Source organism: Oryx dammah, unplaced genomic scaffold, assembly GCF_014754425.2.
Source record: "Oryx dammah isolate SB20612 unplaced genomic scaffold, SCBI_Odam_1.1 HiC_scaffold_18, whole genome shotgun sequence".
Lineage (NCBI taxonomy): Eukaryota > Metazoa > Chordata > Mammalia > Artiodactyla > Bovidae > Oryx > Oryx dammah.
This window is the reverse complement of record NW_024070202.1, coordinates 8,249,554-8,272,588: the sequence shown is the minus strand read 5'-3', so window position 1 is coordinate 8,272,588 and position 23,035 is coordinate 8,249,554. Positions and strand designations below refer to the sequence as shown.

The window sequence follows — 23,035 nt, the reverse complement described above, 5'->3', positions numbered from 1 at the left end:
GGCAGCTCACTTGCGTTCTTATTTGATTTGGCATCTGCAAATACTTGTGATTTCAGTCACATTCCAAAAGTCAGAACTTTATTCTGAGGAATGATCACTCTTCATTATAACTCAAACCATGATTTCAACTAGTAAAGAGGGCTGTCAACTTGAGGAATTTTCCTTCTCTTCTGTTAACCAAGCTCAGGCTTCAATCAGTAGGATACACTATTTTAAAAAATCACCTTCTCTTGGAGCGCAGTTCCCTGGGTAAACAATGCCCTGACTTATGCAACAGGAAACCCTGTTATACTTAGTGAGAGTCTACATGTAAACCTGCAATGGGACAAACATTTGACATTGAAAAGTGACGTCTTGCTTACTTTCAAAACTGGGTCAGCTGAGGATCCTGAAAATATTATATGAGAGCTGGATAACCCACAGTGAGAGTAAATTCCCATCACAAGAATTCTCTTCTCCCTATCAAATGGTTACATCATCTCTCTTCTGCTGGAATTTCTAATGCTTAACTTGTGTAGTAGCAAAAGTAGCGCCTTGTTTACAGTTGACAAATGACCACCGTTAAGACATCGTGATTTTTCTATTTTAGCAAAAGACAACCTTAGTTCCAATTACTGCCTGGGCTGGTGGGATCACAGGAGAACTACAAACCAAGTTTCCAAACCAGAAATACTGAAAAAATAACGTATGAGGAAAGACGTGTGCATAGTAATTTTACTACTAATACACAACTGGCAGAAATGGCTGTCTTTTGAGTTTTCCCAGGTACTTACTCGTCCTCTTTTCAACAATGTATTAAATAAACCGGAGATGGACAAGAAAACCGCTGTTGAGTTTTCCAGGACGTCAGGAGGGCGGAGGTCTCACCAGGAGAACTCTGAGGTTGGCACGCCTCAGCAGCCGCGCTGCCACGCCGGCGCCACCACCTAGACGACGCCCAAGTCCCGGGCAGTTGACTGAAGGCCCCCAAGCCACGCCCCTGACCCGATTGGCCTGCCCTCACACTGCGCCGATTGGCTGCCTGTGCTCCTTCCTCGGCCGCCGGTTGGCCCAGGCCGTTGCCCTGGCGACGCGGGTTGCTGTAGTTCCGCGCCTCTCTGGGAGTTTGGGATTGGTCTCAGCCGCCAGCGGGAACAGACTGGTCTCAGACTTTGCAGGTGGCACCCACCCAGACCCTAGGTCGGCAGGTGAGCGGGGTCAGCCGGCCAGTGGGGTCGGGACCGGGAGGGACCCCTGTCTCCTGAAATGGAGGAGCACCGGGCCGGGGCGGGACTTCAGAACCTGCTGTCTCCTGCTGGCTACTCTGCGTGTGTGCCCATGATGCATCTACCTGGCTGGACGCGCCCCTGCTGATGCCTTGCCTGGGCGTGCGCGCACTACCTGAATGGTGAGATTCCTGCATACCTGTCAGGTGGGGGAGGACGGACCGAGTCGGGGTGCGGACCCAGCCTCTGCAGCTCAGCCCCGGCAACGGTTCCTGGCTCACCCATGAACACCCGGCCCAGCGTGTCTCAGGGCATGAGGAATACCAGCAAGGAGCTGCATGGGGCCGGGAGCCGCTACGCTCCCTGCGGTGAGTGACCAGAGGAGAGGATCTGCCTTTGCTCTGCTGCTGGACAGGCTCACCTGTATCCTGCATGCGTGTGTGGAGAAGGCGGTGGGGAGGGGACAGGACTAACACCGGGTACCATCAAAGAAAGCTACACACCGCCCCTGTGCCCCAGGGTGGAAGTAAGGCTTAAAAGTAAGGTGGGTACCTAGGGGTAGGGGGGAACTTGACTTTTGGGGTTTTTTCGTTTGTTTCCCTATTTTCAACAAAAGAAAGCCAGGCTACCCACGGCTGTTAGAGCTACTCAGTTCTTGGAGCAATAGCATCTCTGAAAATTTCTCTGTAACGGTAACCCTGTGTTGACTTGGACACTTTCATTTTCAGCTGCATCCTTGTGTATTTCATTGATCACCTATCTCTTGTTCCTAATTTAGACTCCAACCAGGGTAACTGTGTCTCCTGCTTTAAGTGCGTGAACACAGGAAGTAAGCCTTCTGTGGAGGCTGGCACTGCAGTGGGCTTCTCATTGTGAAGTTGGAAGAAGGGAAAGAAGACCTAGCTGCTGTGGTCTGATTTTGACTTTGTTGTTATTCTTCCGCATCTCGTGAAGGGCTGGAGTAGGAGGATGGAGAAGAGGGTCCCGAAGCTCTGTTGGAAGAGGCAGGGTAGGGGTTGGCAAGTGGACTGCAGGCAGCGGGACGGAGTGTGGCCTTCACAGTCTCCCCGTGCTTCCTGCCCAGAGCTCTGCTGTGACCGCTGTTGATGAGCTGTGGCTGTGCTGGAATGGAGGGGAAGGGGCACAGGAGGCCTGGGTCCCAGTCTCCACTGTGGGCTCTCAGCCTGGTTTTCTGGTGTCTCAGTGCCCTACTGCGTAGCCTCCCCTGTATGCTAAACACTGTCACACTAACATCGAACTTCAGGACAACCTGCTGAGGGGTTGTTAGCTCTGGCTTGCAGATGAGAAACCTGAGGCTTAGAGTTTCAAAAAGCTGCCCTGTTCTCCAAGGCTGAGGCTGGTTGCCAGGACCCTGACTTTGGGTTGCCTCTCATGGCTCAAAGACCAGAGAACTGCAGGATTGAGTCACCCTATGGTCATCTCTGAGCCGGGCTCCTTGTAGATAAAGGAAGCCAGGAGGAGACAGGGGAGCTGGTAAAGAAATCTACATGGTCGTGAGTGACCTGGTGCCAGACAAGTACTAACCACGGTTGAGGACAAGATAATTCTCACTCCTTCAACCATGTGTGTGTGTGCGCGTGTGTGCACACATGTGTGTGTGTGTGAGACAGTTGGTTCACAGTGCTGACTCTCTACAGGGCACGCCATCATAAACGGCCAACTAAATTAGAGCTCAGTTCCTGCCCGAAGCTTCCAGTAGTGAGATGTAGAAACTACTCTGTTCTCTGTGGATTAATTAGTAATCAAAACACAGAGAGGAAAAATAAAGCAAGAACTGAATGCTTTCCCTCTGAAAGAAAATATTTGAGCTGAAGATGATCAGATATGATGCTCCTAAGCCCTTCCTCCTGGTTCTAAAACTAACTCTGTGAGCTCAGGCAAACTTCTTGAAAGCTTTCCCTTCGGGTTCCCCCCCCCCCCCCGCCCTTTCTCTTTTCTCCTTTTCCCTCTATCGTGTTTTCACTATAATGTTCATCTCATTACTGTTGTTTAGATATTTTAAAGATTTTTCCATGAACGTTCATTTTTTACACAGTGAACTCAGCTTTAGTTCTAAGTAGAAATTGCATGGCTAACTTAGCTGTGGAGGAAGACGACTTCTTGTTCCTGGGATCCGTGTGTGCTTGTGTAAAGCCATCTATTCAGCCTGTTTTTCTGTGATCTTGCTGTATCACTCAGAATTCTCCAGAGCCCAACATTTGTGCCTCTCTGTGTGTGTGTGTATGTGTGTGTAGAAAGAGAAAGAGAGATTGACTGAGACATCGATTTATTTTAAGGAACTGGCTCACACAGTTGTGGAGCAGACCAAGAAGGAGTTGATGCTACAGTCCTGGGTTGGAAGGCCGTCTGGGGGCAGAATTCCTTCCTTCTCAGGAGACCTCAGTCTGGGAACTGTGGCCTAGCCAAATGGACGCGGGAAATCACCCATTGCGCCTGCCAGGAGCTGGTCCTGTGTTAGACCCTGACTGCCATGCGTTTTGGACAGCTGGTTCCAGTAAGCTCTTAAATTCTAGAGACACTTGTGCCACGGTAGTGGCATCTTTTTAATTTCGCATCCCTCCTAGATTTTGTTCCCTTAGTTCTCAGTCAGCTGTGATGTCTGTTCTTTTATTTGGACACGTGGGTTCATCAGTTTCAGATGCAAAGTGTCACCGGAACACCAACAGCCTGAGTGTCTTCTCTCTGTGGGATTATTATTGCAGGTCCCTGGGCTTCTGCCGACACCTCTTGCTCCTGGCAGGGACCCTCACAGGTGGTCACCAAAGCCACCTGCAGGGTTCTGTCCTGGGTGCCCACTGAGGGGCCTCAGGGCTCTGCCAAGGCCTGTTCCGCTCACCACCCATGGCCACTCTCTGGGGGAGGTAGGGGTCAACAGATCAGTGGGGAGGGAGGTGAGAGAGTAAGCTGGCCTTCTCTTATTCCTCTTTGCCCTCCCACCCTTGTCTTTATCAGATCTCAGATCCTAGAAATCTCACGCACTGTTTACAGTGTATTTGCTGTTTTGGCTGCACTGCCTCTTCGCTGCTGGCACCGACCTGCCCCAGGTGTGGCGAGCAGGCGTCTCTCTGCGCGGCTTCTCTTGCTGGCGGAGCACAGGCTCTAGGACACACAGGTTTCAGGAGTCTCAGCACGTGGCCTCAGTAGTGTGGCGCACGGTCTCAGTTGCTCCAAGATTGCACAAGGGACCTTTCCAGACCAGGGATCGAACTCACATCCCCTGCACTGGCAGACGAATTTTTAACCACTGAACACACCCTATATCTGTACTCACCGCACGTCAGTTTTGTGGGACCCAACTGGATGTTTCCATGGGAGCCACACTCAGCCCCCAACCAGTCTGCAGCCTGAGAGGGTTCCCACAGCGCGAGGTTGCCCAGGGCAAAGCCCCTGCCTCTCTGTTCAGTAACCCTTCAGGGTGCTTCTCCCCTTTCCTGTCTGACCTCTCAGGATGTCCTGCTTCCCACCTTGAGCAGAAGGAAAGCTGAGGGGCTTGCGTGGAGAGGGTGCGGCCAGCGTCTGGGAGGAGGGCCTGCCAGGATGCCCCCCCCAGGGGGTGGGTGTCAGGTCAGGTTGTTCACCATCCAGCCTTCCTGAGGTGGCACTCGGTCCTGCTCCTAGCAAATTAGCAAACATGTTCACTAAAGCTGTGACTTCTGTCTCAGTATGTTTGTTTTAATTGAAGTATATAGCTGATTTGCAATGTGGTTTGTGCTGGTTTCAAATGTACAGCAAAGTTATTCAGTTACACACACATATATATACATTCTTTTTCAAATTCTTCCCATTATAGGTTATTAAAAGATACTGAGTACAATTCCCTGTGCTATAAAGTGGGTCCTTATTGATTATCTATTTTATATATAGCAGTGTGTACATGTGAATCACAACCTTCTAATTTATGCCTCCCCTCGTCTTTCCCCTTTGGTAATCATTCAGTCTGTTTTCTATGTCTGTGAGTCTATTTCAGTTTTGTAATTAAGTTTATTTGTGTCATTTTTTAAGATTCCATTTTAAGCGATACATGATATTTGTCTTTCTCTGTCTGATTACTTCACCTAGTGTGATAATCTCTGGGTCCATCCCTGTTGCCGCAATGGCATTAGTTCATTCTTTTTATGGCTCCGTAGTATTCCATTATATGCACCACGTCTTCTTTATCCATTTCTCTGTTGATGGACATTTAGGTTGTCTTCATATCCTGACTATTGTAAATAGTGCTGCTATGAACACTGGGGGGGGCATGTATCTTTTTGAATTAGAGTTTTCTTCTTTTCTAGATATATGCCCAAGAGTGGGATTGTAGGATTGTATGGGAGTTCTGTTTTAGTTTCATAAGAAAGCACCATAGTATTCTCCATAATGGCTGTGCCAATTTACATTCCCACCAGTAGTGTAGGAGGGTTCCCTTTCCTCCCCACCCACAGCATTTTTTGTTTGTAGACTTTTTGATGATGACCATTCTACAAAACTACAATGACCTCATTGTAGTTTTGATGTGCGTCTGTCTGCTGCACTCAATATGCCAGCAAATTTGGAAAACTCAGCAGTGACCACAAAACTGGAAAAGGTCAATTGTCATTCCAATCCCAAAGAAAGGCAATGCCAAAGAATGCTCAAACTGCCGTACAGTTGGGCTCATTTTACCTGCTAGAAAGGTTATGCTGAAAATCCTTCAAGCTAGGCTTCAGCAATACATGAACTGAGAACTTCCAGATGTATAAGCTGGATTTAGAAAAGGCAAAAGATCAGAGATCAGATGCTTCGTTGGATCACAGAAAAAGCAAGAGAATTCAAAAAAACATCTACTTCTGTTTCATTGACAACGTTAATGCCTTTGACTGTGTGGATCACAACAAACTGTGGAAAATTCTTAAAGAGATGGGAATACCAGACCTGCCTCCTGAGAAACCTGTATGCAGGTCAAGAAGCAACAGTCAGAACTGGACATGGAACAGCAGACTGGTTCAAAATTGAGAAAGGAGTACATCAGGCTATATTGTCACTCTGAATGTTTTATTTATATGCAGAGTACATCATGCTAAAATGCCAGGCTGGATGAAGCACAAGCTGGAATCAAGATTGCCGGGAGAAATATCGGTAACTTCAGATAACACCACTGTAATGGCAGAGCGTGAAGAGGAACTAAAGAGCCTCTTGATGAAGGTGAAAAAGCTGGCTTAAAACTCAACATTCAAAAAACTAAAATCATGGGATTCAGTCCCATCACTTCATGGCAAATAGAAGGAGAAAAAATGGAAGTAGTGACAGGTTTTATTTTCTTGGGCTCCAAAATCACTGCAGACACTGCAGCCATGAAATTCAAAGACACTTGATCCTTGGAAAGAAAGCTATGACCGACCTAGACAGGATATTCAAAAGCAGAGACATTACTTTGCTGACAAAGGCCAAAATAGTCAAAGCTGTGGTGTTTCCAGGAGTCATGTACAGATGTGAGAGTTGGATCATAAAGAAGGCTGAGCACCAAAGAATTGTTGCTTTCAAACTGTGGTGCTGGAGGACACTCTTGAGAGTCCCTTGGACAGCAAGGAGATCAAAGCAGTCAGTCCTAAAGGAAATCAACCCTGACTATTCATTGGAAGGACTGGTGCTGAAGCTAAAGCTTCAGTACTTTGGCTACTTGATTCAAAGAGCTGATTCATTGGAAAAGACGCTGATGCTGGGAAAGATTGAAGGCAGGAGGAGAAGGCTGTGACAGGGGATGAGGTGGTTGGATGGCATCACCAACTCAATGAACGTGAACTTGAGCAAACTCTGGGAGACAGTGAAGGACAGGGAAGTGTGGCATGCTGCAGTCCATGGGGTCAGAGTCGGACATGGCTTAGCGACTGAACAACAACAATAATTGGTGATGTTGAGCATATTTCCACGTGCCTGTTGGCCATCTGTATGTCTCCTTTGGAGACTTGTCTATCTGGCTTTTCTGGCCAGTTTCTGATTGGGCTGTTCGGGGGTTTTTATGTTGCTGTTACTGCATTATATGAGCTGTTTGTGTGTTTTGGACATAAACCGTTGTCCATCAGACAGTTTGCAAGTATTTTCTCCCAGTCCATACTTTGTCTTTTCATTTTGCTTAGGTTTCCTTTGCTGTGCAAAAGCTTGTAAGTTTGATTAGTCCACTTTGCTTCTTTTTGTTTTTATTTCTATTGCCTTTGGAAACTGACCTAAGAAAATATTGTTATGATTTATGTCAGAGAATGTTTTGCCTGTGCTGTCTTCTAGGAGCCTTATGGTGTCATGTCATATTTTTCTCTCAGCCATTCTGAGTTTATTTTTGCATATGGTAAGCAAGTGTGTTCTAGCTTCATTGATTTAAATGTGACTGACCAGCTTTCCCAATACCCTTGCTGAAGAGACTGTCTTTTCCCCATTGTATCATCTTGCCTCCTTCGTCAAAGGTTAGTTGACCACAGGTGTGTGGGGTTATTTCGGGGGGGGGGGGCTCTTTATTCTAGCCCATTGATTGGTTTGTCTGTTTTTATGCCGACGCCACACTGTTTTGATTACTGTAGGTTTGTAGTATTGTTGGAAGTCTGGGAGAATTATGTCTCCAGCTTATTCTTTTTCCTCAAGAGAGGTTGAAAATTCTGGATCTTTTAATATTCCATATAAATTTTAGGATTATTTGTTCTAGTTCTCTGAAAAATGTCATGCATAATTTGATAGGGATCAAGTTACAGCTGTAAATTGCTTTGGGTAGTATGGTCTTTTTAACAGTATTAATTCTTCCAACCTAAGAGCATGGGATATCTTTCCATTTCTTTAAATCACCTTCAGTTTCCCTTACAATTAGCACCATATGTGTCTTTTGCCTCCTTCATCAGGTTTATTCCTAAGTATTTTATTTTATTTATTTATTTTTGATGCTATTTTAAAAGGGATTTTTTTTAACTTTTCCTTTGTGATATTTCATTATTAGTATAAAGAAATGCAACAGACTTCTGTATGTTAATCTTGTATCCTGCTATGTGGTTAAATTCATTTATCATTTTTAGTAGTTTCTGTGTGGAGTCTTTAGGGTTTTCTATATATAGTATCATGTGACTTGTGTATAACAATTTTGCCTCTTTCTGACCAATTTGAATACTTTTAATTTATTTTTCTTTTTTGACTGCTCTGCCTAGGATTCCAGTACTATGTTGAATAGAAGTGGTAAGAATGGGCATCGCTGTCTTGTTCCAGAGTTTAGTGGGGAGGCTTTCAGCTTTTTACTGTTGAGTATTATGCTGGCTGTGGGTTTGTCATAGTACCTTTTTATTATGTTGAAATAGGTCCCTCTATGCCCACTTTGGTGAGAGTTTTTATCATGAAATCTCAGTGTTTTAAAAGTCTAAGTTGATCAAATCTTGGCCAACTTTTGGCCACATAGTCCAGAGACTTGCCCATGTTTTAAGTGATTTTGGAGCCTTCAGGAATGTGTGGGTGCGTGATGCATGCTCAGTCGTGTCTGACTCTGCGACCCCATAGACTGTATAGCCCATCTGGGTCCATGGGATTTACAGGCAAGAATACTGGAGAGGGTTGCCATTTCTTGCTCCATCAGGAATGTGTACTCCCCAACATATCCAGAAATGCAGTCAAGTCCCAATTCAGGGAGGACTGAAGGAGAAGAGAGATAGACAATTAGGGAATTTGGAAACCTCAGTTGAAGGCTAAGACCCCCAGGGAAGGGCTCTGGTCTCACTGTTTTGGGACAGTGGGGCAGCTGGGCGCAGAGGCCAGCCGGCCCCCCGAGGGTGTTCTGCTGGGCACTGTGGCTGCTGCTGGTAGCCTTTAGGATCTGCCGACTACATGACCACAGGGAGATGCGTCAGGTAACAGGTGTTCAGAAGAGGGCAGTTTCTCCTTTGCCGGTGTCCTGGGGAGGGTGAGACACCCTCCTTGATGTCTCCTGGGCAGGGGACCAAGCCAGCCTGGGCTCCATGAGTAACATCCCGACCCTGGGCCTCCTCTTCCCTAGACTGGTATTACCACCTTCCTGTGAAGCAGTCAGAGAAAGCTGTGGATGCCCCACCAGCATCTCAGATTCCTGGCCTCAGTGACCCGGGGGAAGCCCCCAGCGGGCACACGCTCGGGCTGCGGAGGTACTGGGTGAAGGAGACGGACTCGGAGTACGTGAAGCTGGCCAAGCAAGGTGGCCGCCCTGGTGAGTGCTTTCATGTGTGTGTGTGGGTGGGGTGGGCAGGTGGTGTGACCTTGTCATCTGGACGTCCAGATGCCATCTGTGATCTGGACATATGTTACTGTCAAGTGTAGGAATTTTGCTCAAGGTCATAGGACATCCAGGTCACCTGATACAGCCCAGGGTGCAGACTCTTCAGGGACGTGCTGCCGTTTATGGGAAAGACCAACTAGACTATGCATTCACCAGATTGGGATTTTCTTTGGATTTCTCCTGAGCGACACCCTGGGGTGACTCCCACGCCAGCCTCATTGTGTAACTGCAGAGTTGCTGTCTGCACTGCAGTCACCCTTCTGGGGGGTAAGAAGGGGCTGCCCCTTCTGCACTTGCCCGTGAAGCATCTTTGTTTCGTGTTGCTCGGTCTCCTTATCCCTCAGGGGTATATTAATATCTTCTGCATGATAGAGGCTGGGATGAGTGTCAGTGGTGATGCTGAACATCCGACCTTTATCCATGATTTCACTGAGAAAGTCTTGCTCAGTTGTGCTAACTCAAGTTGCTGCTCAGGTTAGGAGTCATGTCTGGAACACCTTCTGCTGGGCCTTTGTGGAGAGCGACCCTGAGAAACGCTGACCTTTCTCTTTCTGGCCGCTGTGCCTTCCGTGAAAGTTGTCGCGGAGAAGGTGGGCTGTGTGGCAGATGGTGGCATCTGGGCTGTGATGCTACAAAGCCCGGAACAGACTGTGTGACTCATTGCATGTGAAGCACAGAAGCAGGGTCCCCTCCTCACTCTGAGCCTCGGGCTAAAAGAACATCAGTGGGACAGCTGGCAAAGTCTGAATAATATCTGTAATTGGATAAAAGGATTGCATCACCCTGACTCCCTGATTTTGATCACTGCGCTGTGATTATGCCATAACTGTCACTGGAAACACCCCACGTGGTCCCCCAGAGAGCAACAGACAGTGACAATACTAATTGGAAGAGAGAGAAAGAACGAGCAAATGGGAAACGAAGCATGGTGTTTGGGGAGTCTGGGTGAAGTGCATAGCGGGATTCAGACCATTTCAGGGAACTTTTGTCTACATTTGAAAAATTAAAAAAATGAAAAGTTCGTAAAGTAAAAAAGTTTCAAATGTCTACTAGTAGTATTGGCCACTGCCCCGCTTAGCAGGCAAAACCTGCTTAGCAGGCAAACCAGTCACTCCCAGCTGGGGCCTGTCGAGCCCCTGCCTGGGCCCCCCTGTGAACCGCCTCCAGCCTAGGGGAGGGGGACGAAGACCCGGCAGCCAGTGGGTGGGCCGGGAGCTGGAGTCTCTGTGCCTCTCAGCCTGGCTCTGAAGGGGACGCAGGTTAACAGGACCTCTACTCTCATGATTTAGAGGGGCTGGTGCCTGCTTCCCACCAGAAACCTGGAGCTTACCCCAGACATGCCCCGGGTGTGAAGGAGTAGGGACGGAGAACAGACCCTCCTGGGCTGAGAGAGGAGACAGCAAGCCGCCCCCCCCCAACCCCAGCCCCCGGCCCAATTGATGAGTTTTGTCTCCACAGTCGTTGGCCTGGAGCAAGGACACCCCCCACCGCCTCCAGGGACGTTTGGATGGGAGGAGGAGGTAGGGGGCAGAGGGAGGGCGTGTTCTCTGGCACCAGGCAGCACTGGCAGGTGAGAACCAGGGACACCCCGACGTCCGCCCCTGCCCCCCGCCCCCCGCCCCCCGACCCCAGTCAGAGAAGCCTAGGAGGAAGCCCAGTTCCCTTGTCAGCAGCAACCTGCTGGCTGGTGATGCTCAGGCTCGGATGGGGATGGTGATGCTCACCGCCGCGTCTTTTTGCCTTCGAGATCTGTTGAAGCACTTTGCCCCCGGGGCCACGAAGGGCTCCCCGGTGGCCTACTCCTTGCCAGACTGGTACATCCACCACAGCAAGCCGCCAACGGCAGACCAGAGACAGTGAGTGTCCTGACCCCGCCTTGCAGCCACCGCCCAGCCCAGCACCCCCAGCCTCTGACTTAGCTCCAGCCGCTCCGCCTGCAGCCTCCTTGCAGCCCCCTGCAGCCCTTCTCTCTCCCACCCTTCCTGGCGCTCTGTAGACTGCCCAGCTTCTCCTGGGCGCTGCATCCTGGAGGCTTCCCCCCTCCCCTGCTGTCTTTTCCCTCCCTTCTTCCCTCCCTTCCCTCCCCCTCTCATCTCTTCCCACCCCTTCCTCCTTTACCCCAGCTAAGAGTTGGAAATTTATCCTGGCTGAATGAGGAGCCAAGAAAATGAGGGGTGGGGGTGGGGCCTGGAGAAGGTCAGTACCGGGTGCTGGAGTGCGGGGAGCAGGGGAGGGGGAATCCAGAGGCGGCCGTAAGCAGCTGGCCAGGGCCCTTACCTCTGTTTCTGCAGGGTCCCTGCTGTGTCCATACCTGACTACATGGTTTATGAAGAGTTTAACCCCGATCAGGCTACTGGCAATTTCGAGTCCAGAATGGGCCCCTTTGACTTTGACATGAAGACGGTTTGGCAAAGAGACGCCGAGGAACTTGAAAAGGAGAAAAAAAAGGTGCACTAGATAGATAGCATGGCGTTGCTTGTGAGCTGTGTGTGTCTCGTGGCCCCGGAATCTGCCTTTTACATTTGATTTTTCCAAAGGCCAGTTGTTGTTCAGCCGCTCAGTCATGTCCCACTCTTTGCAACCCCATGGACTGCAGCATGCTAATCTTCCCTGTCCATCACCATCTCCCATAGTTTGCTCAAACTCATGTCCATTGAGTTGGTGATGCCATCCAACCATCTGATCCTCTGTCGTCCCCTTCTCCTGCCTTCAAACTTTCCCAGCATCAGAGTCTTTTCCAATGAATTGGCTCTTCGCATCAGATAGCCAAAGGTCAGAGGCCAAATAAATTAGCTTTCTTTTCTCCTTATGAACATCAAACCTGTGAGGTGAAGACTGCCTTTTGTTTAAGGAGCTGAGATGGGGAAAGTTGGCCACCACTTCCTATCTGCCCAGATAGGAAAGAGATTATCCAGTTTCTGAATGAGCCCATTCTGTTTGAGGGTTTAAGGTAAAATTCCTCAGAATACTCTGTGTGGACAGGAAGGGAAGAGGAGTCAGTGCTTTGCTGCTGCACAAACCCCGCAGGTGTATTTGACCTTGAAGGAGTGCTGGCTCCAGCGTGACACACTTTCAAGGCATTTCTGTTTCAAGGAAGCCATGGAAGGCCATCCCTGGTTGGTGGCTTTATGGTGGTGTCTCAGTTCAGAGGCCATTGGTCACAGCTGGCATGGCTCCCGGGACGTGGGGATCTGTGGGTGAGCTGGTGATCATGTTAAAACTAGCAGCCGTGTCCCAGCAATGAGCCAGCCTTGCCACCCTCACACTCACACACACACACACACACACACACACACCCCAACCCTGCCGCGCCAGGCCCACATCCCAGTGTCTAGTTGGAGGAGAAACCTTGGAAGTTTATTTTGGGGCTCGGAAAATTGAGCCCCATGTGCAAGGTCAGCTACCTATATTTAGCTGGTTGTTTGCCCCCAAGACACCCCGTCCCAGCCCTGAACCTGGGTCTTGGCGTTTGCATGATCACTGAATGAGCTGTTCTCAGGAACATGCATGTTCCTGGCAACACCTCGCAGCAATACCTGGAGCCTTCAGATAGATGGTAGACAGGGTTGGTGCATGTGCCCTGTTAAAGGCTGAAATGCTGCATCGCCCCCAAACCATGGACAGAGTCACGCAGGGGCTGAGAAAGTGTGGGGAGCAAGCCCATTCTATCCTGTGTTTCTCTGCACAGGTGAGGCTCAGCTCAGTTCAGTTCATTTGCTCAGTCATGTCCGACTCTTTGCGATCCCATGGACTGCAGCACCTCAGGCTTCCCTGTCCATTACCAACTCCTGGAGTTTGCTCAAACTCATGTCCATTGATGATGCCATCCAACCATCTCATCTTCTGTCATCCCCTTCTCCTCCTGCCTTCAATCTTTCCCAGCATCAGGGTCTTTTCAAATGAGTCAGTTCTTTGCATCAGGTGGCCAAAGTATTGGATTTTCAGCTTCAGCATCAGTCCTTCCAATGAATATTCAGGACTGATTTCCTTTAGGACTGACTGGCTGGATCTCCTTGCAGCCCAAGGGACTCTCAAGAGTCTTCTCCAACACCACAGTTCAAAAGCATCGTTCTTCGGCACTCAGTTTTCTTTATAGTCCAACTCTCACATCCATACATGACTACTGGAAAAATGATGCCTTTGACTAGGCAGGCCTTTGTTGACAAAGTAATGTCTCTGCTTTTAAATATGCTGTCTAGGTTGGTCATAGCTTTTCTTCCGAGGAGCAAGCGTCTTTTAATTTCATGTCTGCAGTCACCATCTGCAGTGATTTTGGAGCCCAAGAAAATAAAGTCTCTCACTATTTCCATTGTTTCTCCATCTATTTGCCATGGAGTGATGGGACTGGATCCCATGATCTTGGTTTTCTGAATGTTAAAGTCAGCTTTTTCACTCTCCTCTTTCACTTTCATCAAGAGGCTCTTTCGTTCCTCTTCACTTTTTGCCATAAGGGTGGTGTCATCTGTGTATCTGAGGTTATTGATATTTCTCCTGGCAATCTTGATTCCAGCTTGTGCTTCATCCAGCCCAGCATTTCACATGATGTACTCTGCATATAAGCTAAATAAGCAGGGTGACAGTATACAGCATTGATGTACTCCTTTCCCAATTTGGAACTAGTTTGTTCCATGTTTGGTTCTAACTGTTGCTTCTTGACCTGCATACAGGTTTCTCAGGAGGCAGGTCAGGTGTTCTGGTATTCCCATCTCTTTCCATGGTTTTTTTTTTTTCTTTTTTTTGCTTCTTTGCTTTTTCTATGATTCAACAGATGTTGGCAATTTGATCTCTGGTTCCTATGCTTTTTCTAAATCCAGCTCAAACATCTGGAAGTTCACAGTTCACGTACTGTTGGAGCCTGGCTTGGAGAATTTTGAACATTACTAGCGTGTGAAATGAGTGCAATTATGTGGTAGTTTGAGCATTCCTTGGCATTGCCTTTCTTTGGGATTGGAATTAAAACTGACCTTTTCCAGTCCTGTGGCCACTGCTGAGTTTTCCAGATTTGCTGGGATATTGAATGCACCACTTTCACAGCATCATCTTTTAGGATTTGAAATAGCTCAACTGGAATTCCATCACTTCCACTAGCTTTGTTTGTAGTGATGCTTTCTAAGGTCCACTTGACTTTGCATTCCAGAATGTGCGGCTCTAGATGAGTGATCGTACCATTGTGATTATCTGGGTTGTGAAGATCTTTTTTGTACAGTTCTTCTGTGTATTCTTGCCACCTCTTCTTAATTTCTTCTTTTATTAGGTCCATACCATTCCTGTCCTTTATTGAGCCCATCTTTGCATGAAATGTTCTCTTGGTATCTCTAATTTTCTGGAAAAGATCTCTAGTCTTTCCAATTCTATTGTTTTCCTCTTTTTTTTTTTGGCATGGATCACTGAGGAAGGCTTTCTTTTCTTTCCTTGCTATACTTTGGAACTCTGCATTCAAATGGGTATATCTTTCCTTTTCTCCTTTGCCTTTAGCTTCTCTTCTTTTCTCAGCTATTTGTAAGGCCTCCTCAGACAACCTTTTTGCCCTTTTCCATTTCTTTTCCATGGGGATGGTCTTGATCCCTGCCTCCTGTACAATGTCACAAACCTCTGTCCATAATTCATCAGGCACTCTATCTATCAGATCTAATCCCTTGAGCCTATTTGTCACTTCCACTGTATAATCATGAAGGATTTGACTTAAGTCATACCTGAGTGGTCTAGTGGTTTTCCCTGCTTTCTTCAATTTAAGCCTGAATTTGGCAATAAGGAGTTCATGATCTGAGCCACAGTCAGCTCCCAGTCTTGTTTTTGTAGACTGTATAGAGCTTCTCCATCTTCGGCTACAAAGAATATAATCAATCTGATTTTGGTGTTGACCGTCTGGTGATATCCATGTGTAGAGTTGTGTCCTGTGTTATTGCAAGAGGGTGTTTGCTATGACCAGTGCATTCTCTAGGCAAAACTCTGTTAGCCTTTGCCCTGCTTCATTTTGTACTCCAAGTCCAAATTTGCCTGTTACTCCAGGTATCTCTTGACTTCCTACTTTTGCATTCCAGTCCCCTTATGATGAAAAGGACATTTTTGGGAGGTTTTGGGGGTGTTAGTTCTAGAATGTCTTGTAGGTCTCCTTAGAACCATTCAACTGGTTGGGGCATAGACTTGGATTACCATGATATTGAATGGTTTGCCTTGGAAACGAACAGAGATCATTCTGTCATTTTTGAGATTGTACCCAAGTACTGCATTTTGAACTGTTTGTTGACTATGATGGCTACTCCATTTCTTCTAAGGGATTCTTGCCCACAGTAGTAGATATAATGGTCATCTGAATTAAATTTGCCCATTCCAGTCCATTTTAGTTCACTGATTCCTAAAGTATCAGTGTTTACTCTTGCCATCTCTTATTTGGCCACTTCTAATTCACCAGTCACATCCTCAACTGGGCATTGTTGTTGCTTTGGCTCTGTCTCTTCTTTCTTTTTTTTTTTTTAAGTTTTATTTATTTATTTATTTAACTTTACAATATTGTATTGGTTTTGCCATACATTGACATGAAACCGCCATGGGTGTACATGTGTTCCTCATCCTGAACTACCGCCCCCCACCTCCCTCCCCATCCCATCCCTCTGGGTCATCCCAGTGCTCCAGCCCCGAGCACTCTGTCTCATGCATCAAACCTGGACTGGCAATTCATTTCACATATGATATTTTACATGTTTCAGTGCCATTCTCCCGTATCATCCCACCCTCGCCCTCTCCCACAGAGTCCAAAAGACTGTTCAGTACATCTTTGACTCTTTTGCTGTCTCACATACAGGGTTATCGTTACCATCTTTCTAAATTCCATATATATGCGTTAGTATACTGTATTGGTGTTTTTCTTTCTGAGTTACTTCACTCTATATAATAGGCTCCAGTTTCATCCACCTCTGTCTCTTCATTCTTTCGGGAGTTATTTCTCCACTGATCTCCAATAGCATGTTGGGCACCTACCGACCTAGGGAGTTCATCTTTCAGTGTCCTATCTTTTTGCCTTTTCATACTGTTCATGGGGTTCTCAAGGCAAGAATACTGAAGTGGTTTGCCATTCCCTTCTCCACAGGTGAGGCTGCCAGCCATCAAGTCCAAGTATCCAAGCAAAGTGGGGACCCCTCTTGGCCACAGAGAGCCTGCAGGAAGCAAACTGTCCTTTCCGTCCATGTAAGTGCATGGGCTGGGCAGCGCAGTCTGGATTCAGTGTGGGTTTGGTCTTTGGTCCAGGTGACAGCCACCCTCCCACACCAGAGGCGCGTGCCACCTAAGGCTATTCACCTCCCAGCAGCAGGCTTCGGGGGTGTCCCTGCAGTTGTACACCTCCTGCGGCCTGGCCTGCCCACTGGCCTCTTCTCCCATCTCGCCTTCCCTCCTGACGCCCCCAGACCCTGTGGCCCCCTCTGTCCCCTTGTCGTCTCGTGCGCCTGTGAGCGCGGGCTGAGTTCTCTCCTCCATCAGCCCGAGTGCTGCCTTGCCCCTCTCAGAAACCCACTCACCCAGGCTCACCCTGTCAACCTGGGACCACTCGGCCTAATACGTGTGCGCTGCTCAGTCCTGCCACCTTCTGTCCCTGGGGCCTGGCCCCCGGCGTCCATGCCGAGTGAGCCCCCGACTCTGCATTCCCGTCCATCAGGTGCCCTGACGTGTGGGTAGTTGCCCGGCTGGAGAGAGGGCCCCTGATGCCTCTGTTTCTCTTGACTTTCCCAGAACCCCATTTTAGTGCCAGAACTACTGCCGTTAATTGTCCGACTAATTCTTCAAATGGCTTCTCTGCTAGTGGGTGGAGGGGAAGGGGAGCAATCAATCAGTCACATTGTGTGACAAATGCCATGAGAGGGCTACACGCAGACTATGAAGGCAAAGAAATTCTATCATCATCTCTCTGTCTATCCATTCGCCCTTCTGTCTATCCCCCTATCGTCTATCATCCATCTGTCATCCATCTCTCTGTCCTCTCTGCCCATCCATACCCCCATCTGTCTGTCATCTATCTATATCTATATTTCCATGTCTATCTCTCTGTCTATACACACAAACAGGGAGAGCCATTCAGAGCCATTAGGAAGACCCCTAATAACAACAGAGTGATTCGCAAGTCAGAGCCCGAGGCTCAGAGGGAACAGGTAATGTAGGTACCCTGTTTGACACTTGAGTGTGCTGCTTTGGCCGTGTCGATCTCCTTGCCTGTCTGAACGTAGGTTGTGATAAGGTCTGTAAAGATACAGCCACAGAGGTAAATGGAGAGAAGGCAAAGCTGTGCAAAGATGCAGAAGATAATCTGTAATGTGAGCTGGGCAGAACTCATTAAGAAAATAATAATTTGTTGCAAGGTGGTAGAGTCCGAGTCACTCATCACTCTCAAAGGACGGGGCAGTGCTTTCAGGAGACAGCTCTCTGGAGAATGCTGGAATTCGGCTTCTTCTCATTGGCTGTTCTGAAGAAAGGCTTTTGGAAGCTGAACTAAGTGTGAGCTGAACTAAGTATAAGTGTCCAGGGCATGCTTGCTGGTCACTTCTTTATGTTTAAAAGTGGAGAGATTGAGAAAGAGGTGGAGAGAGGCAGGGAGAGAAGAGAACCATCTCTATTATGTCTTTAGGAACAACAACACATGTAATTTACCATGAATATGTTTGCTCCTGGTTTTTCATTCACCTTTGTACTTAAGTACTTAATTTTTCTCTTTTTGAGACCTGGTCAAAGACCCAGTTCACCTACAAACTTTTCCAAACTGATTAGCAATGGATATAAGGATGAGTGGTTACAGCAGCAAGCGGACTCAGACAAGAGGGCCCTGCAGACCCCTCAGTCCTCTGTCTCATCTCCGTCCCCACTGGACCCTGAGCCGCCCGCAGACCCAGAGGCTCCCGGAGACGCCAAGGAAGCCGCAGGTGAGCAGCATGGCCACCGAGGCCCCTTGTCTCATTAACTGTATCATAATGAGTGATCAGAAAGCCACATAAAAAACAGAAGTATTGAGGTTACAGGCACACATGAAGATAATATGTATTTTTTTTTTTTCGTTTTTATTTGGATGAATAGCAAAAGTCATTATTTCTGTAGCTTTACATTTTCCTTTAGTTGTTGAAAATTCCGATGCTTCTCGTGTTGTACCACACACATAATATCGATTTTAGTTTCCTGGATCCAAAAGGTTCTGACCCACGCAATGATTGGTCTTCTCTGGGGCAGCTTCAGAAAAAGCCCTGGCTTCTGAAAAGCACTAGCAGTTCACGTGGGAGTCGTGCCATTGCCAGCACTTCCCACACTTTGTCATTAAGCTTTAAATATCAACAGTTCAGTGCTTTCCCTGCAGTTTGCTATCCAGAAACTCTATTTGGCTTTTGACAGTCGCAGTCACAGGGACAGTAGGTCTTATGTTTTGGCCACGTCCATCTTCAAGTCTATCGAGTACTATGTTTCATTTCTGAGTTCAGTCGCCAAGGCATGTCCGACTCTGCGGCTCCATGGACTGCAGTAGGCGAGGCTTCCCTGTCCTTCACTATCTCCGAGTATGTAGCTCTAGGAATTACTGACCGTTTACCTGTAGGAGACGTATTTTCACCCTGAGGCTTCAGTTCTCCGATTAAGGAGGCAGGAGCTGTGTTATGTCCTTTCAAGCATCTCGAGTGTTTTATGTGATGTGTTATATGTGTGATCTCTGTGCACCTTCCCGTCCAGTGGGCGCCTCGCTGCCCCAGCCACTGTCTTAATGACACCCTCCCCCCACTGTCACCATAATGCCGTCTTAAGTCATACAACCTTTCACTAATTTTTAAGTAATTATTAAAAGTAATTCTTTTGAAATTATCCTGTTTTATTGAATTGAAAAACTAATGTATTTGTTCTTTATTCCAGAGTCTTCTCCTCCGAGTGAGTATTTTTAGAGAAACTGACCTGCATCCAAATATAAAACGTGTCTCAGACACACAGAACAGTCGATGGACATAGTTCTTGAACCTGAAGCTGACGTATCTCAGAAGCCTGTGAAATCCCTCTCCAAACTGCTGGTGCCCTAACTACGAAAGCTGGTGCCATCTGCCCCTTTAAAAAGTCGAGTTCTAGCAACACAGTCTGGGGACAGCAAAAGAAGGACCAGTTACATTATTACAATAAGATTAGTCTTTTATGCAGATCACACAAGATAAAGCATAGTTCAGTTCACTTTAGAGACGTACATTTTATTAGGCACCATGTGAGTGATGTGGGTTTAAATAATGGTAAAGAAGTGAAAGGGGCTTCCAAGATGACTCAGCAGTAAAGAATCTGCCTGCCAGTCAGGAGACACAGATTCAACCTCTGGGTTGGGAAGATCCCCTGGAGAAGGGACTGGCAACCTATTCCAGTATTCTTGTCTGGAGAATCCCATGGACAGAAGAGCCTGGCAGGCTACAGTCCATGGGGTCACAAAAGAGTCAGATATGACTTAGCAACTGAGCACAAAGAATGTGGCAGGCACCAAGGCCCACCTACAGAGGGTCTCCAAGGGGTTTTATCGTTGTTTTTCTGCATGGTCTTAAGTAGATAGAATTTACTTCACCACCACCAAAATATCTTATCTGGTTAAAGAACATGAGTCTAAGGTTATATACTTCCTACTGGGAAAGAAATCATTGCACGTGTTATATAATATCCATATGTTTGAATTTGCAGCAAGACCCTCTGAACCTCAGAGGAAATTTTTCACAGTTCAAAATTAGTGGAAGACCGAGTCGGCAGGAAAGGCCCTGTAACTTGGCAGAATCACTATGCAGTTGAGCCAAGCAGCCTCTGCGCATTTTCTGGGTTGCTGAGCGTCCCTACCTGGTGCCGACCCTCCCTCACCAAGACTTCTGATCTGCTCGGTGCTGCAGCTGACCTCGGCCACACTGCCCAAGGTCTCCTGGTTCTCCTGGCCATCCCGGCTTTTCACTTGATAAACTGCAGGCGCCCACCCAGAGCACGCCTTTTCTTTCCATGGAAAGCACCACCTGCCCTCCACCGCAAGCCTAGACCTTATCAAGGCTTCTTGAATGTGTTCTCCTTCAACTAGACCAGAATTATTGTCTTTCACTGCAATTTTTGCAGCCACTGTAGGTGTTTCTGACACTGCCAGACAGCTGTCTTTAGATGAGTGGCGCTGTGTTCAGCATTTTTTGGTCAGCAGAGTCTTCTCAGCACATGCGGGACTGACTCAGGGACCACCAGCTGCCTGCGAGTTGGAAGCCGATGTTTCTGACACGTGATTAGTCCTTGTGGATAGGACAGTACACTAGAATTTTATGTAGACTACAGTTATAATCTGGTAAATAGGATTACTACTTTAGTAAATCAGTACAGAGACATTTCTTTTATTTAAAATAAATTAATAGGTTAGGGACTTCCCTGACAGTCCAGTGGTCGACTTCCCCTTCCAATGCAGGGGTTGCAACTTTGATCTCTGATCAGGAAGCTAAGATGCCACCTGCTTCCTGGCCAAAAAACAAAAAACAAAACAAAAAACACATAAAACAGAAACAATATTGTAACAAATTTAGTAAAGACTTTAAAAATGGTACACACGGGCCTCTCAACCTTCTGAGATGGCCCACACTCTGTCTGGGGAGCCTGTTTCTCTCTAAATAAACCCACTTCTTACCTATCAAAAAAAAAAAAAAAAACAACAGATGGTACACATTAAAAAAAATTAGCTTGGAAATAAAATACAATTAATAGGTTAGATTTTTAAATTTACAAACAGGCCATCTTAATATCTTTACTCATCAACTCTTTGTTTTACATTGCAGGCTCAGCAGCACCTCCACCTGACTCAACGCCCATGGAGCTCAAATAAACCCGGACATAAAGGGCATCCTGGATCTCTGTTACGGCTATAGTCACAAGTCCCCTGTTACGGTTTATTAACACAAATTCTTACAGAGTGATCCGTCTTAGAAGAGATGTGAACCCCCTGCTGTGTGGCGGTGCTGGTGTTGAGTTTTGTTTCTTGTGTGTCTCTGGGATGGCAGGCAAGTAGCCTTTGCCCCGCTGTGCCTTGCCGACCTGGGATGTCCCAGGGCAGCTTCCTCCCCATCCTCAGCAGATATCACGTCACTTCCTGCTGTGTGAGTCTCTGTGGGCCCTACCTCTATTGAAATCGGCGGTTTAGATGAAAAAACTCACCCAAAAGCTTTTTCACTGTTTTGGTCCTGAAATTTTTGTAGAAATAATTTTTCTGTTACAAACCAGCATTTAATTCCAGAATATTGTGATACAGTTTATATTAAGAAAAAGATTGATTTGTTATACCTTGAAGTTTTAAACATTTTCTAGTTTTAAATGTTTGATAATATTTTTTGCATCAACCAAAATTCATAGTAGTGAACATTTATTGTTTTGCATTAAGTAAAAATGTTTAAATACTTAATTTAGTAGTCTTAACAAAAATGTTTTAATACAGAGACGGTTCTCTTATTTTATAAATTTCATTGCCATTTAAATGTAAGTAATTAGCATAAAATGTAGTTTTATATTTTGTACATTTAATTCATTAATAAAATAATAATTTTCTGCTGGAAGATTTTCAGACAGCCAAGTAAAGTCAGAGATATTTTAGCTTCTTTCCCAGAATAAACTTATCATGTAGTTGCTCACTTCAAATTGAAGTTTTCAGTTAATTCTTCATTTAAAGATACTGAGTTGAGCGCATGGATCTGTGTCCTTGAATCAGCCATAGGGAGATTGTGAGTGGTGTGTGTGCTGAACAGAGAGACTTTGCTTTAGGGGAAGGTGCCAGCTCTTTCCTTTGTCACCTTTTCCTTCCTCCTCTTTAAAATCTACCCCATCCTCACCCTTCCCTCCCCAAGAAAAAACCATCAGGAACAGACACAGTGGCTTAGTGTCAGTTGCTCCGTCGTGTCCAACTCTTTGTGACCCTATGACTGTTGCCCACCAGGCTCCAGGCTGGAGGTGGCTCCACCAGGCTCCTCCTGGGGATTCTCCAGGCAGAAATACTGGAGTGGGAGAAGAACCCTTCTCCAGGGGATCCAGGGATCAAACCCGGGTATCCTGCATTGCTGGCAGATTCTTTACCGTCTGAGCCACCAGGGAAGCCCCGTACAGTAGCTTATGACTGCTTAATTCTCTTTTGAGGGTATTAGAGTACAGGAACCTGTGGTTTAGGGAGAGGACAGAGTTTGGAACAGGGACCTGTGACCAGACCTTGGTTCCATGCAGGGCTTCTGGTGTCTGTTACTGGTAAAAAACAACCCTGCAGTTAACTTCCTGCTTGGTAATAAGCAACAGACTTGATGAAAACAGAAGTTTTGCACATTCCATCCAATTATTTTGAAGCAAAGGGCTTTTGCCAAAAGATAGAAAATACAGCAAAATCATTCGAAATAAAAATTGTCAGCTTCAACCGGCAAAAAAAGTGTTTAGTGAAATACTTCTTTTATACACATGTGCATGCAGGCATGGGCAAACACACCCTTCCAGGGTCCTGATGCTTCTGTGACAAGCATCTGGCAACTGCAGCCCACCACAGACTGCTCTCAGAGCTTAGCTCTGAGCCTCGGTTTCCTTACTTCCTACCCAAAGGCTG

At 46.9% G+C, this 23,035-nt stretch overlaps 1 protein-coding gene across 2 annotated transcripts; it reads left to right on the top strand.

The window, feature by feature from the left end:
- Positions 1–1,093: 1,093 nt before the first annotated feature.
- Positions 1,094–22,092, top strand: CUNH7orf57 (chromosome unknown C7orf57 homolog). 2 transcript variants are annotated; one of them, XM_040260241.1, is made up of 9 exons: positions 1,094–1,187; positions 1,412–1,573; positions 9,205–9,390; positions 11,207–11,315; positions 11,751–11,907; positions 16,547–16,644; positions 18,166–18,365; positions 19,333–19,347; positions 21,240–22,092. In XM_040260241.1, exons 2-9 carry the CDS (start codon positions 1,489–1,491, stop codon positions 21,284–21,286), a joined length of 897 nt encoding a protein of 298 aa, XP_040116175.1. In that variant the 5' UTR covers positions 1,094–1,187; positions 1,412–1,488; the 3' UTR covers positions 21,287–22,092. The 2 variants fall into 2 exon arrangements, with proteins under 2 accessions (XP_040116175.1, XP_040116176.1); XM_040260242.1 differs by having other exon boundaries at positions 1,104–1,179.
- Positions 22,093–23,035: the final 943 nt, after the last annotated feature.

Excerpts from the sequence above, each read along its gene's own strand:
- CUNH7orf57 (XM_040260241.1), top strand. The coding sequence starts at position 1,489 with ATGAACACCCGGCCCAGCGTGTCTCAGGGCATGAGGAATACCAGCAAG. Across the intron at positions 11,316-11,750 it reads CCAACGGCAGACCAGAGACA|GGTCCCTGCTGTGTCCATAC; the intron begins GTGAGTGTCCTG and ends CTGTTTCTGCAG. Across the intron at positions 11,908-16,546 it reads TTGAAAAGGAGAAAAAAAAG|GTGAGGCTGCCAGCCATCAA; the intron begins GTGCACTAGATA and ends CCTTCTCCACAG.